Source organism: Lynx canadensis, chromosome A1 (genome assembly GCF_007474595.2).
Source record: "Lynx canadensis isolate LIC74 chromosome A1, mLynCan4.pri.v2, whole genome shotgun sequence".
In the NCBI taxonomy this organism is placed as follows: Eukaryota; Metazoa; Chordata; class Mammalia; order Carnivora; family Felidae; genus Lynx; species Lynx canadensis.
In genome coordinates this window covers 17,287,787-17,305,184 of record NC_044303.2, presented here as the reverse complement: position 1 = coordinate 17,305,184, position 17,398 = coordinate 17,287,787, and the positions used below count along the sequence as shown (strand labels likewise).

Here is a 17,398-nt window from a genome sequence, read left to right as displayed (position 1 = left end):
GCACATCTGCGCTTTCACGTTTTTGTTGAATAAATGAATCTCTTTTTTTAAAGGTTTTTTTTTTTGTTTGATTATCGCTGAAATCTTAAAGAGTAAAAGAAAGTCATACATTTAGGATACTTTTTTTTTTCTTCTTGATTCCAACAGACTTATTTTGGTGAGTCAAAGGAGCAAAAACCTGGCAGTTTCCAGTTGCAGTGCGGGCTATCCAATGTCCCCTGTTTTAAAATCCAGTGTTCAAAATCAACAAATGCAGAATAAAAGTTGGGACTTGACTGCCTTTATTTAGCCTGACGACCGCAATGCTTGAAGCGGTCTTTTGACCTGGTAAGTGACCGAAGCACAAATTATATGGGTCTTCTTAGTTTACCCTCTTGATTTCACACAGGCTGCCTCTGCGGACAAATAATTCCATCATAGAGACCCGATGTTCTAATAGGGGTTAGGGAAGATACAGTCTTTGGTTTCCTAATTTAGAAAAGTAATCTCCCCTCCGGGAGATCTAGCCTATACTTTACACGTGAATGAAGGATATTCTCTCAGTGCCAACTTGTGCTATCAGGATGGCTGAAATTCTTTAACAGAATAAGAAGTTCTAAAACTGCTTTCATAACAATAAAATCAAACATTACTTAGAGAGCCAGATAATACTGCCTTTTCTTTCCAAAAGTTTAATTCGTATTTTTTAGTCAAAATACAACACATTTTCTCAATCATTTAACCAATTAACCCAAAGGAAAAAAGTGAAATACTATGATTACAAGTATGCTAATAAACGCTTTTAGCAAGATATATGGCAACAATACTTTCAACAAGTTTTATAAGAAACTGGCATAAAACAAAGTTAACTATAACATTTTTAAAATGACAAGATCAGTTTACCTGACCTGTATTCCTTCTAAGAGGTATTTGCACTTCTTGTCCTGGCTTAAAAACAAAACAAAACAAAACTCTCAAATCACTTCCTTCTATCCAAATAAATTCACTATATTTGCTAAGCTGCATAAAGTTCACGACGATAGGTTTTGAAAAAAGCACTCAACGCAAAATTAAGGCAAGCTGGAGAGTTGCTATCAGGTAAATTAAGCAGCTGGAAGGATCTCTGTTTAAGAATTTCTGCCTCGAATGCCCTGGGAGCTTAGATTTCAAAGGGCACATTTGTATCTGTCGTACATATGATCCTTGCAGCATTTCTGAAGGAGGAAGGAAATGATGCTCCCATTTTACTAAGGAGAAAAACTAAGAAGACTCACTGAAGATCATACAGCTTGGTCAGTGGCACAAACACACTTATCAAAGGCCTTGGAACACAGGACAGTTTCCTGTTGGTAGATTTAACTTTCTAACTGTGTCAAGATATGATCCGAGCATCAAAATAGTATGAATTCCTTGAGGTCTGGAAAACAGACGGCAGCTACAATGGGTGATGAGGAAAGTCAGCCCAAGATTTCTCACATGCTACACGATTTACAGTGCAAGTCCGGGATAAGGAGGGAGGTGAATACAAGAAGAAGGGGACGAATGAGTTGACATCATCATACGGCGAGGTCTGAACAGAACCTAGAATGAACTAGAACCGAAAAGATGGTCTTTCATCTGGTATTCAGACCAAAGGGTAGAGAGACGTAGAAATAGAAAGCTAAGAAATTATTCACCTTAACAGATCCCCATATATACAATTCTAAAACTTCTTTGAGGTAGACAGATGTTAGGAATGAACTGGGTTCATGTTTTAAAAAAAGAAGGTAAGGAAGGGAGGAAGGTCGGGAGGGAGGGAAGGAGGAAAAAAGGAATGAAGGGCCCTATTTTCAGTCGTACCTTTAATTAAAAAACATCCCAGTTAGTACTTGTAAAGATCCCTTTCAGTAAAGTGCTTAAATGCCTGCTGTTTTATTCCTACATTTAGAGGTTGAGACGAAGTATCTTACAGCTAAAGGACCCAGGCCAAGCTGGGCTTTTAAAAGAAAGCCTATCAGGGTTCTCAGCAAGTCTGTAACTTTTTACAGCTTGTCCATTTGGACCACCTTGTTTTCCCCTCTTTGGTTTCTCAAGTCGGGAGCTCGAATGGACTTTCCCTGCAAAATCTCCAGGATTCTCTCAGTCAGACGTCATGTTCCTACAAGACACGCTTGAGGCCTGCTGACACGCTTGTATCAGTTTGCACACTTGTCTCCCACTGGACTAGATGCTACTGAACAGGCTCACACAGGTAAGTCCTGATTCTTCCTCTCTGAATCTTTAGGAGCTAGCAGCCTGTGGGTACTCACTGATCAAGAGCCCATCTGACTCAATCGCTCAAAAGGTACATTTTATATAAGGTGAACAAACTGGAGGTCGGTAGTCCTTCACATGAAGTTCAATATATGCTGCAAAACCCGTTTTTATTCCTTTCCCTCTTCCTCCCAGGGAGGATTAGTCTACCTGGGCAAATACCTACCTTATGGTCTTAGTCCCTCTTTCAGATCCCATTTTTTAGAATTACATTTCCTTTGTTAAAACAGCCTTATGCACTTACAAGTAAAACTAAGTCATGAGAACAGCAACAAAACATATGGTTCTGAAGGATATAAGAACAAATTCTTCTCATCACTAGATCATGGGAAAATAAAGAAACAAATACTGGTGCCTGAACGTTATTTGTGAGGACATGACAATGAATTTGAGAATCTGAACTTCCACTTGAAACATCTCCGGGAAAAGAAACATTATGAATGTGTGAACGAAGGAAAATAGCCCTCCACTGGGACATATTTTTGCACTTGCTTTGCTCCGATTTCGGCTACATAGATTGCTCCAGTCTTCCCGCTGACATCTACGAGATGAGGTAAAACCTGGTCTGCTAGTTGGATTGTGTTGATCACGGAACAGTTGCCAATGCTTCCCACTGGGGGTGCGGCCACCAGTAAGACCCTGCTGAGATTCAGCTGGGCTACGATCACGTACTTCCCGTCAGGAGTAAATCTAAGGACAGAGACATTTTACAGAATAAATGTATGCAAGATCAATATAAATGTTGACTTCTTCAACATTTTTCTCCCCTACAACGCTTAACAACAATAGGCACCTATACTTGCTGAAGGTTGCTTTCGAGGAGAATTTAAGTTTGTCTAATTCTGTTTATGAGGGAATAAAGATTTGTGAAGGTAGATGTAGCCAAAGAATAGCTTGAACAACAACAAAAAGTAATACGCAAGAACCACACAAAATGAAACTAACGGACAGGAGAGTCGGTGCTAGGCTGACACTACAGACTCCAGATTTCTATTTTCGTTCTACGTTTAAAAATTCACCACATGTACCCTGAGGGTGAAAGCTGTAGGAGGTCCAGCATATGTTATCTGACACCCCGATCCCACAGTACACTGGGACCTTAACTGCTTTTCTTCCTCTGTTTGGGATCTGAAATATGGTTATGTATTCTCTGCAAACTTGTTTCTGTTCCTTTTCCACCTTCTGAAAACAATATTTTAACATTTCAGCTAGCTCTTCAGAGAAGCAAACATAAATCAGATTTAAAAAAGCATTAAAAAAACAACAACAAAAAAAAGGAAAACGTTACCTGACTGAAGAAGGTCCCTCTTCTGTGAAACAATTATTCCATGCTCCTAACCACTCCCCAGTGTCTTTATCAAATACTTGAATTCTTTTATTTCCTCGGTCAGCAACCCATACCTGAGAAAGCAAAAAAATGTTTTTTGGAAAAGATCCACATATAATGAGAAAACAAAAAGGGAGAGGGGCGGGATGGATGTTTATTTCTACTAGTTTCCCATACATCATCTCATGCGGTACTCAGAGGGCCTCAAAGAAGGTAAGCCCTATGTTCAGACAGGAAATTAAAGTTCAGGAAGTTTAAATCCCTTGTTTGAAGTGAGCTTCCAATACGTGGGAGAGCCACTTTAGGCCACCTGTCTCAACTCAAAGCCCACACACAGTACTCTGCCCGCTCTACCAAGCACCCGAGTAACAAGAAAACCGGAGTCCTCCATCATGATGCGGAACATGAGCAACACTGAGGAGGGACAGAATTCATCCATTCCTCTCACAGGCATTCACCTTCCGGCTGAGTACTGCCACCCTGCCAGTTCCACGGCTAGGTTAGAAGACAAAAAGAAAGAAACACAGCCTTGTTCCTCAGGAGCCCAGGCTAGGGTATTCACTCCTATCGCAGTATCACTAAACATCCACCTGCTATTTAGCAAGGCATGTCCAAAGTGCCAAGCCACTGGAAGAGGAAGCTTAGAAGACTTCAGTAACTTTTAAGAATGACAGTAGGCTAACGACAGGTTTAATTCCGTTTTGCTATAGGCTGGTATGAGTTACTAAGGAAACTACTGTCATAAAACAGGAGAGTAGATTCACGTTAAATGGCATCTCCTGTACTATATCTGATACATGCAACCTACAGCATACATACAGTGAAATCATTTTATGGCATGCAGCTAGGATTATAGAGGGGTATGTAAGAATGGACTGGAAGTATGGGCCTGCCCCACTGACCTCTACCTTCTTCTCCTTTCAGGATCTTGGGTTTGTGGACTCAGGGACTGTTTCTTCAAGGTAACCCTAACTATGTATTTGTCAGTATGTTTGAGTTTCAGTAGCCACTAAATTCATATACAATAAGACACAAATAAACTGTTTCACTTTAGAGAGGTTGTTGATCTCTATGTAAGGCAATTTCTCAAGACCTTTTCCTGATTCGTGACTCTTTAGTAAGGATGGATTTCCTTAAAGATTTTGGGATTACTGTCTTAGATGAGTGACCAAGGAAGAAATATAGTTTAGGTCGTAAGATGGAATAATACTTTCGATTGTTAGCGTTATCTTTCCTACTGAACAAAATCTGAGAAATCTTGTTTAAGAAACACCGGCAAGTTTACCTCTGGACCTAATGAACTTTTCACATAGGCTTGGATGATGACTGAGTCAATCACGTAAAACGTTCAGAACAGCATGACTGTGGTTAAAACACAAGTGTGCGGACATGAACATTCTCATTTCTCATCATTCAGTAATGCCAGAGGATGTCCATCAAATGTTCTCCAAGGCCTCTCAAAAGGGCACTTATCACTGTGGAGAATTTACCAGGGTCTAAGTCTTGCCTGCTCAGAAACTTGATCTTGTTCTTATCCCACAAAGGGAGAAGTTAACCAGGCTCAGCAGGGTAATGTGTTTAAAACCAGAATTCCAACTTTCTAGCTCCCCATTTACAGACAAAATTCACATGTTCAGTTATCTTCCTATCTACACTGAGAACTACCTGAAGATTTTATGATTAAAACATTCTCATTTTGTCTACACAGGAAGCCAAATCACAATCAGAAGGTTGCTTGCTAAACAGAGCCAGAAGTGGAAACGGATTAAATTTCTAACGGTATGAAGCCAAGATTGTCTGATGCATCTGTTGTGTGTGTAGTAAGTCCTTTAGTCACTTCAGTTACATATAAGATGACCAGTATGTGCCAGACGCCCAGATATAAAGCAAAAGAGACTCAGTACGTGCCCTCATACAGCCTACACTCTGTCAAGGGAGACAGTTAATTGATACGATAGTGTGACAGTTACTATAATGGGGGAAGTACAGGCCACTATAGGAAAACGGGAAAAACTAAGGTAACATTTTGGGTGGGGTTTGGTTTTGGGAAAGTAACCCCAAAGAAGTGGTATGTATGCTTAAAGGTGTGCAAAAGAGACGGGTGGGAAAAAAGAAATGGGTTGAAATGCGTCAAAGTGTTCTGTTCCCCACACTGGAGCTAGTGAGAACAGAGCTTGCCAAGGTGGCTCTTGTTTTCAAGCTTCCAAGGTTAACCTCTCCCTTCTCCCTTTTGGTCAACATATTCTAGAATGAATTTAATTCTAAAGTTAAAAATATATTCAAACATATCGTAGTTTTCTTAGTGGGAGGGTGACTCATTTCTTCTTCAGGTTACTTATGTTCTATTCCTTTATTTGTTCCTTCTACCTTTAAGTGACATAGAAAATCTATTTTGTTCATTTTTAAATATTTGGGGAACTCTCTCCAGTATGGGACCCAAACATTTGTAAGAGTACGTGGGTATACCCAGCCCCAAAGGAACTGCCCAGACATACCCAGATACACACAACCACAAACATTCATACGTAATTTATACGTCCAGAAACACACATGTGTACCAAGATCCATATATATATATATATATATATATATATATATATACATATATATATAGGCCCATACACCCACACACACACACACACACACACACACACACACACAGATACACACAACCACAAACATTCATACGTAATTTATACGTCCAGAAACACACATGTGTACCAAGATCCATATATACATATATACATATATACATATATATATAGGCCCATACACCCACACACACACACACACACACACACACACACACACACACACACAGATACACAGTTCCAGATACAACGAGAGTGTATTTTTTACCCGACCAGCCGAATCAACTGTAACGCTGTGAGGTATGTTGAACTTGGCAGGCCCTGTCCCCCGTTCTCCATGCAGCCAAAGTATCATAAAATCTGGACAGTGGTAAACATAGTTAGTTGGTCAGAGCAACATATAGAATACCTGACACATTTGCTTGTTATATTTTATGTCTTAAGTTGCAAACAAACTATTCAATTATACCTCCAATTGATTACGCTTTACTGGCTTTCTGTTTGTATACCACTTTGTTTAATTCTTATGCTTTACCAGAAAAAAAAATTCCTTCTGTTTCAAGCAATTAATCGACTTCTTTAATGACTATCTCCACTTAAATCTTTTATCACTCAAAACCACTGCTGTGACTCATGTCAACATCTCCCTCAAACTGATACCCCTTCCTAACTAATCGGTTATTTGGTATTACAATTCCTCTGAGCTTAAAAATTCACATTGTTTTTATATTCTGTCTCCTTTACTACCTCTACCCCTATTACCTCTACCCCTAAAGATATGCCCAAGCCTGAGTCACAGGTACTCCTGTATCTGTAAATGTGACTTTATTGGACACAGAGTCTTGGAGATGTAATGAAGTTAGGGATCTTGTGAAGAGATGATCCTAGATTTAGGGTGGACCCTAAATCCAATGACTAGTGTCCTTGTAAGAGAAAGGAGAGGGAGATTTGAGACACAGACACACACAGAAAAGAAAGCCATCTGAAGACAGAGGCAGAGACTGGAGATATGCTGCCCCAAGCCAAGGAATGTCTGGAGCCACGGGAAGCCGGAGAGGCAAAGAGGGATTCTCCTCTCGTGCCATTAGAGGGAGCATGGCCTGCCCATTAGATTCAGACTTCTGGATTCCAAAACTACGAGAGAAAACATTTCCATTTAAGCCATTTAGTTTGTGGCGATTTTTTAAAAAAGATATTTAGTTTTGAGAAAGAGAGAAGGAGAGAGTGCACGAGCGCAAGTGGGGGAGGGGCGGAGAAGAGGTGGACAGAGGATCCAAAGTGGGCTCTGTGCTGACAGCAGCAGCCCCACACAGGGCTCAAACTCATAAACCTCGAGATCGTGACCTGAGCCGAAGTCAGATGCTTAACCGACCGAGCGACCCAGGTGCCCCTGTGGCAATTTTTTTTATCACAGCCATTCAATCTGTCTCCTGAGTTTGGTTGTTTCTTTCATAGAATTTTTTGAGTCTTGCTTTATCCCTACGTCACCTCCCTTTAACTATCACCAACCAAACTCAGTTACTGGGTGATAAGCTGACTACACAGCTTCCATGTAGGGGTTTATATCGTGTCTAAATGACAGTGCTTACTGCAAATATATCTTGGTACAGTGTCTATTGTAAACACTGCTTCTGTAACATCACCTTCCCACTAAAAAACCTCAGACATTTTAAAGGCAAAATTATGGCTTCAAAATTCTTTGATAAGCCTTCAACATCCCAAATCGTACTTTCTACTATTCAAAAATTACATCCTAAGCTCCTTTCCTGGAAAACTTGCTAATTACCACCTGTAGACCTTGTGTGATGGAGCTTGTGAACGTTCCTCCCATCTCTCTTCTCCTCCCACCAAAATCAGTGTAGTTCAAGAACTACTTCTTTTAGGAACCCTTGCCCTACTTCTCCAGTCAACAGAAGTTTCTCCTCCCTAGTCCCATTTTACTTTATCAATACCGCAGAGTACCATTTAACAGTTTCATCTGAAATAGACCTGCACCTAGAATACTACTGAGGACACAACAACAGTAAAATACAAACACAAACTTTAGCTGATCAAACTGAAGGATACCTCAGCTCTGGGATGTCAGGTTCCCAATCTCCTTATTCTGAACTGGACAGGATAACCACTTACTTCTTGAGCCCACTATAAATCCCCAAAGTGCTTCCAGTTTCATTCAAAGCAAACGCCTACCTTTTGAGAATTAAGCAAGCCTATCATCAGCACCATTTATTATTGGCCATCCCACACATCTCACTTGAGCCCTTTACACACAGCTTCATATACAACATGCAACAGTTATGATATTTACCAAATATCAAGCAAACTAAAGCAATGCAACTTATTGAATAACATTCTTATAATGCCATGCAAAGCTAAGCCAGGTACCTTGGGACAATTTGATCAATCTGTTATTCAATCCTCCGTCTCCATCCACGATGTAAATATCTCCTGTGTCGTCTACATACAATTCTGCGGGGTTATCAAACTGTAGGGGAGTCAAACCAGTGCCTTTCTTGCCTGGGGTACCCAACACTTGAACAAGATCACCAAAGGAATTGTATTTTTTAATAGTATGACCATAGGATCCTATAAAGATAAACACACACACTTCACAAATACAACCACTGTCCAAACACTCACGTTTTTCAAGTAAGCAGAGAGCAAAAATGTACTAGAATTAAACAGTTAATTGAGCTTCTTCATTAGTTACAACCAAACTTATTATGAATTAAAATCTCAGGTACTCCTAAATAAGTAGATTCTAAATTCAAGTAAATCAAACCAGAACAATTGGCTCCTTATACAGGAAGCTTGTGATGCTAAATTATAGGTAGATCATTTTCTTTTTTATCATAAATACAACCTTGAAGGAGCATTCCTTGCAAAAAGAAACCAAAAAGGAAGTGGAAAAGGAACTTATATTTGAAAATCATTATTTCAATCACATGCACTCAAATTTTAGTAGGTCAACAAAAAGTGCACTATAATACAGATTTTAAAACTACCCTTTCTCCTAGTGGAAACAAGTTCAAATTCAACCCATTAACATTTTTTTCCTAAGAAGGGAATAAATCTTCCCAAACTGTTAGTATCATATCCTTTCACTTACATCAAGACTTCTTTAAGTGGAAATTCCTTACAAGCAAAAATATAAAGTATTAACAAATAGGAAAAAACCATAAAGTAGTTAAGAGAAATCAATTTGAAGGCATACCAAGACCAAACTAACTGTTAGGCATTCAAAAGATAAATTGGATACACTGAGCTTACTGGAAATAAAGTGAATCAAACTTGCATTACAATTCTAACTTAAAAAGTGTTATTTATTATTATGCCTCATTTGAAAGCTTGAGTTAGTTTGTAGCAATAATAAGAGAACATAATATTATTACAGAATGCAACCTTCAAAGTTCCTAAAAAATTGGCAAAGGACAGAGAATACCAGTGGAAAACATTCTTGTGGGTTTGTTTTTTTTATAGGCTCATTTACAGCCATATTTTTATTAAAGGAAATGTATTTCTTCAAAAAATGGGAAGGAATATAAAGTGTCACCAGGTTTGTGCATGAAAAAAACCCAGCTATAATGGAAAGAATGAAGAGGTCATGTGTGTTCTTTTTATTTGTGGGAATCAATGAAGTATTTTATAAAAAAGGATCACATGAATGGAATAAATGAAAAACTAAAGGCTTTTAACAGTAAATTCTGAAAAAAAGAGAGAAAAGAGCCATATTTCATTACAGTATTACAATGAAATCAGATGCAGTCTAGATTTTTTTTTTAACCAAAATCTTACAATCCAAACTACATTTTGAAATGAATGGATTATCAGCTGAAGCTCAGAAATCTCTTGGGTTCTGAGAACAAATGGTAACAGCACTTCTAACAAAAACTGAGAGTTCATTAATTCCAAAATGGCATCTGAACTAGCCAGAAGTGAAGAAACAGGATGTCCTTCAAGCCATGAATGTAACTGGGCCAAAGAATACTAGAAACACTGTCTTTATGATCCCATTCATTCCTGAGATCCTGACATAATGCCAGGTTATCTAGAAATACTGTCTTTATGATCCCATTCATTCTTGAGATCCTGAAATTATAATCACAAGTCATCTCTGGTACTATCTTGTCTTAAGCCACAATAATACGCAAACAGTTATCTATGAAACCATTCACAGCTAGAAATTCAACTGTGCTTGATTTACAACATACTCTACTAAAAATGTTTTTTGGAAGGAAAATTTCAGAAATGCTGCAGTGGGTAGGATTTCAGAAACATCAACACCAGCAGTTTCTGCAAATCTTGCATTTTGGGCAACAAAGCAGTTCTGGTTTCTTAGCACAATCTCTTTTGAAAGAGAACTGGTAAAGGAAAATGAGACAGGGATTTCACTAACTCTCAGAGATTGTTAGTTCTGTGGCTTCACACAAGAGGTTTACATTTAACCTGGGAGGAGCAGCTGTTTTAAAAACTATAAAAAAGGATCCCTGAAAGTATAGTCTCACAACTGGCGCTACAAAGAGGAAAAGTCCCTTGACAAGTTAATGGAAGAATCACAACGGTAGCCTTCTTGTTAAATGTCTCGACTCTACGGAAGTACAATTTAAAGATTTTTAGAAAGAAGTGATTTCATAAGTCATTAAAGAAATTGTAATTAGATTTAGCAACTCTTGATTTTAAAGCACACAAGCAAGAACATGGGCAAAAATATGATTTCTAGCAAAACAATTTAATAGATATTACTACACATACCACTTCCTACATCCGTGATCCAGACAGACTGTTCATGTAGTGTACTGGCTGCAAATATACCATGAGGTGTGTCAACTGTGTAATTCCAGGATCGTAGGAAATATCCATCCTCTGTGAACACTAATACCTTTGGGATGTTATCCCCTCTCTGAAGGTATATAAAAATAACTGCTTAGATAAGATTATTTTTTAGAAAGTAATCTTTATTTTGGTAGAGAGAAACAACAAAGGTTAATCGAGAAATTAATAATGTTTAAAAAACCATCTTCAAAACCTAACAGTATTAACTATTACATTCAAAACCAAAATATTTACTCAAAACCAATCCAAAAAAAAACAAATTTCACGACTACCATAATGTAAACATACATGGTTAATTAGTGCAGCAAATCAAGCTGTTTCCTTTGTATTCATAATTTTTTTTTTTTAATCCCAATTTTACTAACCTGGGCTACGTAAACCAATCCGCTGAGGGAGTCAATTGCAACACAAAATGTTGTTCCAGTAAAGTATTCTGGACGATTAGGCCATTCCACATCCAGCCGGTAAAGAATTTCCTTGGTTGTCCAGGAAACTTGAAAAGCAAATTTCCTTAAAACCTTAAAAAAAAAAACAAAAAAAAAACCCAGAAGATTAAGATTCAGTTCACTCTCTAGGTTAAAAAAATAAATGTTTATTTAAAAAAAAATTTTTTTTAACGTTTATTTATTTTTGAGACAGAGAGAGACAGAGCATGAACGGGGGAGGGTCAGAGAGAGGGGGAGACACAGAATCCGAAACAGGCCAGGCTCTGAGCCATCAGCACAGAGCCCAACGCGGGACCATGAGATCATGACCTGAGCCGAAGTCGGACGCTCAACCGACTGAGCCACCCAGGCGCCCCAATAAATGTTTACTTTTAAGCATGCCTTGACACCTGATACAGAGGTGTTGAGGCTGCTGGACAGAAATAATTGGGGAATGGGTTTATACGTCGAAAGACCAAGGGGGCCACAATACAAACCTGCAAATTATTTGGAGGCGTAGTGGGGTCTGGGGAAAGAAAGAACACAGAGAAACGGCGATGTATCATATACAAACTTTCAAACCCGAAGAGACAAAGCAGGACGTCGGCAGTTCGGCCCGGGTGGGGGTTTTGAGACAAGCCAGTGCGGGAGCCAGGGCCCGCCACCTCCACCCCACAACAGCGGCGTCGCCTCTCAACGGTGCCGTCCACACACCCGACACGTCTTCACTGCTCAACTCACCGGTGAGCCACAAAAACGCGAATGCAAAACCAGTAATGCAAGAAAGAAGCCAGCGCCTGCCAGGCCGACCCATAATCTCGCCATGACGAGACGGAAGGGTCCGCAGGCGGCTGGGGGCCACCGAACGCTCTCAGGTCCACGCCGTTCGTCGCCGCATAGGGCGTCGGCCCAACCTCGGGGTCGAAGCTCCTATCTCCAATTCCCTCTCCCTGGATGTACGGGTTTTGAAAACATAGAGGAGAGCACAGATCGGGGTGAGACAAAATCAGATCTCGGGTAGCGGTTTCCTGGTGCGTTCGGGGTCCACGCCCCCAGGTCACGCGGCTCGGGCTGACCCACTGACCACCCTTTTCCGCCCCTTGGGGCGATCCACACTGCGGACTTCGCCCGTCAGCCAAAAATAAGGGTATCCATAGATATGCCTTAACCTCTCGAAGTTCATTTTTTTTTAATTAAGATTGAAAAATCACAACCCAACACACGCAAACCCGCAAAATAGAAATGTGGCTCTCAAAAAATGATTTTCAAGCTCTGAGAAAGATTTCTGCTACCTCCGATTCTGAGGAATCCAGGCGTTTGCTGTAGACACCTACGTTCCCACACCAGGACCCCTCCTTCGGCTTTCAGGAAAGAGAGGCCTAAGCTCTCGGCGCAGAGTTGGGTTTACAGGGGCGCGACGAGCTTCTTTAAAGGCCCCCAGGAGCCGGTGGGAGCTGTAGGGGTAACCAGGAAGGGCTCTAGACGCCGTGGGCGCCGCGGTATTCGGGAGTCCCCCTACCGGAGAGTGTGGGCCCCCTCGCCCGGCTCCCGGTGCTCTCCGGCTGCCGGCCCGCTCCCGGAAGCCGTGGCAGCTGGTAACAAAGAGCCTGCCCGGCCTCCGCTGCCCGGGCTACGGGACCCAGGAGCCAGCGCAGCTGCTGGGGTTGAACGCAAGTCGGGCCATGCGCCGCGGTGAGGGGCGGCGGCCGGCGGCCTAGGCGCTGGTGCGGGTTGAGAGGCCGGTACCTCCTTCTTCGCCGCCCGCAGGATCCGGGGCGCAGGTGCATCTGCTCTCCCGGCCGCTCCACTCGGGAGAGCGGCTTCACGACCTTTCCCCGGCGGCGCCTGGCCTTCAGTTGCAGGGGACCGAAGCTCAGCTCCGGCTGCCAAGCCCTGGGCTTCTTTGCAGGACTCCGAGAGCACCGGACTCTTCCCCGAGGTGTCCTGAAGCTGAGAAAGTCTGGCGGTTTTTGCTTTTAATAAAAAGTTTTTATAAGTGTCCATTTTTAGAAATTTTTGCAGAGTTTGAAGTACTCTCTACCTCTTTGCATCCTTTTTCTTGCTCCTGGAGTCTTTCCTCCTCAGCTATAAACGTTTTTACTATTAAGAGCAGACCAGGGATGAACATTTTGTGATTGAAAGTGCAACTGTGTAAAACCACGTCGAAACTAACCAAGATGGACAAAAAGTCCTTTGAAACGGTGTTGGATGAAATTAGAAAGGTAATTTCACTTAATGCCTTAAATCAATCTATGAGCTACGAATTCTCGTAGTTAATTCTCTTTGAAGGACTGCGTGCCGATGGTGCAAAATACGAGTTTTAGGATTGCAAAATTGGTGGGAATTTTTAATGTACACTACGGGAGCTTGTATCGCGATATATTTCACGATACAAATAGAAATTAAGTTGTTAATGCTAAATTTGACGATCAGTGCGGTATTGTGGAAAATATATTCAAAGAATACTCGTTCGGAAGCCGGGTCTACAAATCTAATAGCTCTGTACTTGGCGGAAAAGTGATTTAATATTTAAGTTTTTATCTCATCTTTCAGTAACCTAAGACTGACAATTAAGAGATAATACGTATAAAATTTCTTTAATGGGAGTTCTCATGGCAGGTTTTTCAAATCTGAGGATAGGCTATGTGTTGCCTGGACGGACACAATGTCCAAATGTATTAGGTTTAAAGTCATATTCTTAGGAATGGGCTTCAATAACTTGAATTTCAACACTTTTTTTCTTCCTGTTTTCTAAGTTTTTGCTTCTTTTCCAGGCTGTTGTATGTAACCGACCTCCCAGAATGAACCAAACAGCAAAAATATTTGGAATGTAGCCTTGAGCCCAGTAAATACTTAAAGCACAAAAGTGTTTACATAATTAGATCTGGAAGGACCATCTGTACCATTAGTATGCTAATACTGAGTGTTTTGCTTAGAACTTCTGGCCAGTTCCAAACCTTTAAGACCCTTGACTGACAGGGTAGGATTTGTTACTTTATGCTCTGGTCATTGATTTATTTCAGCTTATGAGATGAATGAAATTGCCTGTAGACCTGCTGTTTTTCTGCATTTTCTATAAAGCAAAGTGTTAGTTTTCTTCATCTGTCCTAAAACTGTTTTTCAAATTCGCGTATTAGGTTAAATTTACATGTTGGGTGATATTGAATGTTGTTTTTGGTCAAAATTTCAGCTTTTGCAAATCCAGCTTGCCCAATTAAAATTTGCAATAAAATGTCAGGCTGTCAACTATATGTATAGAATTTGTAACAATTTGTTTATGAGCTGATATTTACTGTTTATGAGGAAGTAATTTGTGGGTTCAAGTAGACCAAGTAGATTTCTACTTTTGGAAGTTATAGGGTGCAATTTGCAAAATCTCTCCCTTCTATGTTGTGAAAAGATCACACACACACACACACACACACACACACACACACAAATACTAATGAGGGGAATAGGATATTTTCCAGAGATCAAAGTCATACATGAGATAGCAATTTACTTTCTTATTTAAATCCTTATTTTTGGTCTGCAAGCAAATTAGATATATCAGCATTGTCTTAAGTCTGTTAAAATGGGATAAAAACGTAGGCATATCTAAATGAGAATTACTATTGCTTTTTAAAAAAATTGCTTTCAGACTTTGTAGATATAAATTGGTTTAAACCAGGTAATCGCTTCCCGAGATGACATCTCAACAGTAAGAGTACCTTATCCAGAGTCCCATTCTCTCTTCCTCACTTCCCTTTTCAGGGAAAACTACTGGGCAACCTGGATGTTTCTTTCAGTAAACTGGTCATATTTTCTCCTAGCAAAATGATATATATACCAAGTACAAATATTGTTTTATAGTACAAAGGGTTTAGTTGATTTTTAATGATTAGTAGCTACCAAATTATGGTTGTTTCCATCTCTAAGCTTGGCAAACAGTTGCAAGGACAACATATGTGATTTCAGCTGGTTCTGGATAATGCTAGGTCAAGACCACCATACTTTCTCCCTGAACTTCCCATTGATAGAGGCCCTGTGAGGAAAGGAGCCATAACTTAGTACTATTATGTGTCAGATCTACTATTGACTATTTTAATTTTCACAGTAACTCTGAGGTGGGTAGTGAATGTTGTTCCCTTTTTATGGTTAAAAAGTTTCTCAAGCTAATTAAAATGCCTTTCAGAGGCCACAAGGCCAGTTAGTAGCAGGCACACAGATTGAATTGAGGGCCCTTTTTGGCTCCCTGGGGTCTTAACATTCCAGTGGAAGTACTGAGAACCTGACCAGACCTTGTCATTCATGTTTCTCTATCACTTAGCACATAATAGCTGCTCAATAATTGATGCATGAATGCGTGAATAATGTTTGATATAATTAGGCTTCTTAAAAATGACAGTTTGGTTGAATTTGGGATGTTCTGAAACTCTAATAACATTTACAGGAATTCTGTATGGAATTTCTATTAATGTCAACGCTTGCCTATTACAGCTTTGTTCCTTTTCCTGGTAGGAGTGAGTAGGGAGACTCAGGAGGTTTTCCTGCTGTCTCAACGTATCCCTTACTGCATGGAACCTGGAAAGGTAGAATGTCATGTCATCCCAGTGACTTTCGCTGCCTGTGCTGGGGCTGAAGAAGGGCTGCCATGTTGCTTGGGCAGTTTTGACGTCTGCATGTTACTATTTAGCTTACACATGCTAATGCTGTTTTTCTTTTTCCTTTCTTAGGCTGTTCTGACAGAGTACAAATTAAAAGCAATTGAATATGTGCATGGATATTTCTCTAGTGAACAGGTATTTGTGTATACAAAGATCTTTTTTCACTCTGATATTCTGGTTAATGTCTATTTACTTGCTGGTCAAGTTCAGAATTGCTTTTCGTTTGTTGCTGTATTTATTCAGAAACTTTAGAAGCTTTCCATTTGGGGAGAAAATTTTATCTAGTGTATAGTTAGAGTGTTTTATAAACATACCTACTTTCACTGCAATATCATATATTAACTTTATCTTATTTTTTGTTTTAGAGAGAGAGCACGAGCCGGGGAGAAGGGCAGAGAGAGACAGAGAGACAGAGAGAATGAATGAATCTTAAACAGGCTCCAGACTCAGTGTGGAGCCCAATGAGGGGCTCAATCCCAGGACCCTGGGATCATGACCTGAGCTGAAATCAAGAGTCAGACATTCAACTGACTCAGCCACCTAGGCGCCTATGTTAACATCATTTTATTTTATTTTATTTTATTTTATTTTATTTTATATTTATGTTTATGTTTATGTTTATTTAGAGAGACAGAGAGCAAGTGGGGGAGGAGCAGAGAGACAGGGAGACCGAGAATCTCAAGCAGGCTCCACAGCTGTCAGCATAGAGCCTGACATGGAGCTCGAACTCACGAACCGTGAGATCGTGATCTGAGCTGAAACCAAGAGTCAGACTTAAGCATCTAAGCCACCCAGGTGCCCCTGGTAACATTTTAAAATTCAGTGTCCAAGACCAGTTTTCAAATATTTATTCTGAGCACAGCATCATGAATTTATAAATTTCTAATGGTAAACATACCCAAATTTGTACAGTATTTATAAGTCAGTAATTACGAAATTGACTACATGTTAAAACAAAATGTGGTGTTTAAAAGTAGTTTCTGTCACTGCCAGACAATGTTTTAAGCATGGTAGTTTAATGAAAACTCATGCAGCTTTAGGGGGAGTTTGCTAATTTAAAATGCATATGCATACACACAACATACATAGAGAGGCCTGATTCTGAGGAATACTTAAAAAAACACTTGATAGAGAAATAGGACAGAAAGAGAAATGTGCATCTGGAGAAGAGTTCTGGGAAAGGGTAAGAATGTGGAGAGGGTAGACAGTGGATGAATCTGTAGGTGGAGTTAGTAAATGCTCCAACTTCTCATCTGTTATCTCAAGATTTTTAAAACTTGAGGTTTGGATCACTTTAAGCCTACA

The 17,398-nt window shown here is 40.1% G+C and overlaps 2 protein-coding genes across 6 annotated transcripts in view; one reads left to right on the top strand and one right to left on the bottom strand.

The window, feature by feature from the left end:
- Positions 1-264: 264 nt before the first annotated feature.
- NHLRC3 (NHL repeat containing 3) lies at positions 265-12,559 on the bottom strand. 5 transcript variants are annotated; one of them, XM_030309454.1, is made up of 8 exons: positions 12,189-12,556; positions 11,945-11,973; positions 11,388-11,540; positions 10,942-11,089; positions 8,575-8,775; positions 6,458-6,549; positions 3,560-3,672; positions 265-2,961 (listed from the first exon to the last, which is right to left on the bottom strand). In XM_030309454.1, the coding sequence occupies exons 1-8, from the start codon at positions 12,259-12,261 to the stop codon at positions 2,706-2,708; spliced, it is 1,065 nt and encodes a 354-aa protein (XP_030165314.1). In that variant the 5' UTR covers positions 12,262-12,556; the 3' UTR covers positions 265-2,705. The 5 variants fall into 5 exon arrangements, 3 of the variants coding, with proteins under 3 accessions (XP_030165314.1, XP_030165306.1, XP_030165319.1); XM_030309446.1 differs by lacking the exon at positions 11,945-11,973 and having other exon boundaries at positions 12,022-12,558; XM_030309459.1 differs by lacking the exon at positions 11,945-11,973.
- Positions 12,560-12,804: 245 nt separating this feature from the next.
- Positions 12,805-17,398, top strand: part of PROSER1 (proline and serine rich 1) — a 28,457-nt gene continuing 23,863 nt past the window's right edge. Inside the window, exons 1-2 of the mRNA XM_030309436.1 lie at positions 12,805-13,669; positions 16,163-16,228. Of these exons, the coding sequence (XP_030165296.1) occupies positions 13,625-13,669; positions 16,163-16,228 (111 nt within the window). The 5' untranslated portion in view covers positions 12,805-13,624. The remainder of the gene's footprint in view (positions 13,670-16,162; positions 16,229-17,398) is intronic.

What these genes read in the sequence shown, in the direction of transcription:
- NHLRC3 (XM_030309446.1), bottom strand. Translation starts at nt 12,261, where the DNA reads ATGGGTCGGCCTGGCAGGCGCTGGCTTCTTTCTTGCATTACTGGTTTT. An exon ending in TTGTCTCTTCGGGTTTGAAA is followed by an intron (nt 11,541 to 12,021) that starts GTTTGTATATGA and finishes TTTTTTTTTAAG; the next exon opens with GTTTTAAGGAAATTTGCTTT. An exon ending in GATTGGTTTACGTAGCCCAG is followed by an intron (nt 11,090 to 11,387) that starts GTTAGTAAAATT and finishes ATATACCTTCAG; the next exon opens with AGAGGGGATAACATCCCAAA.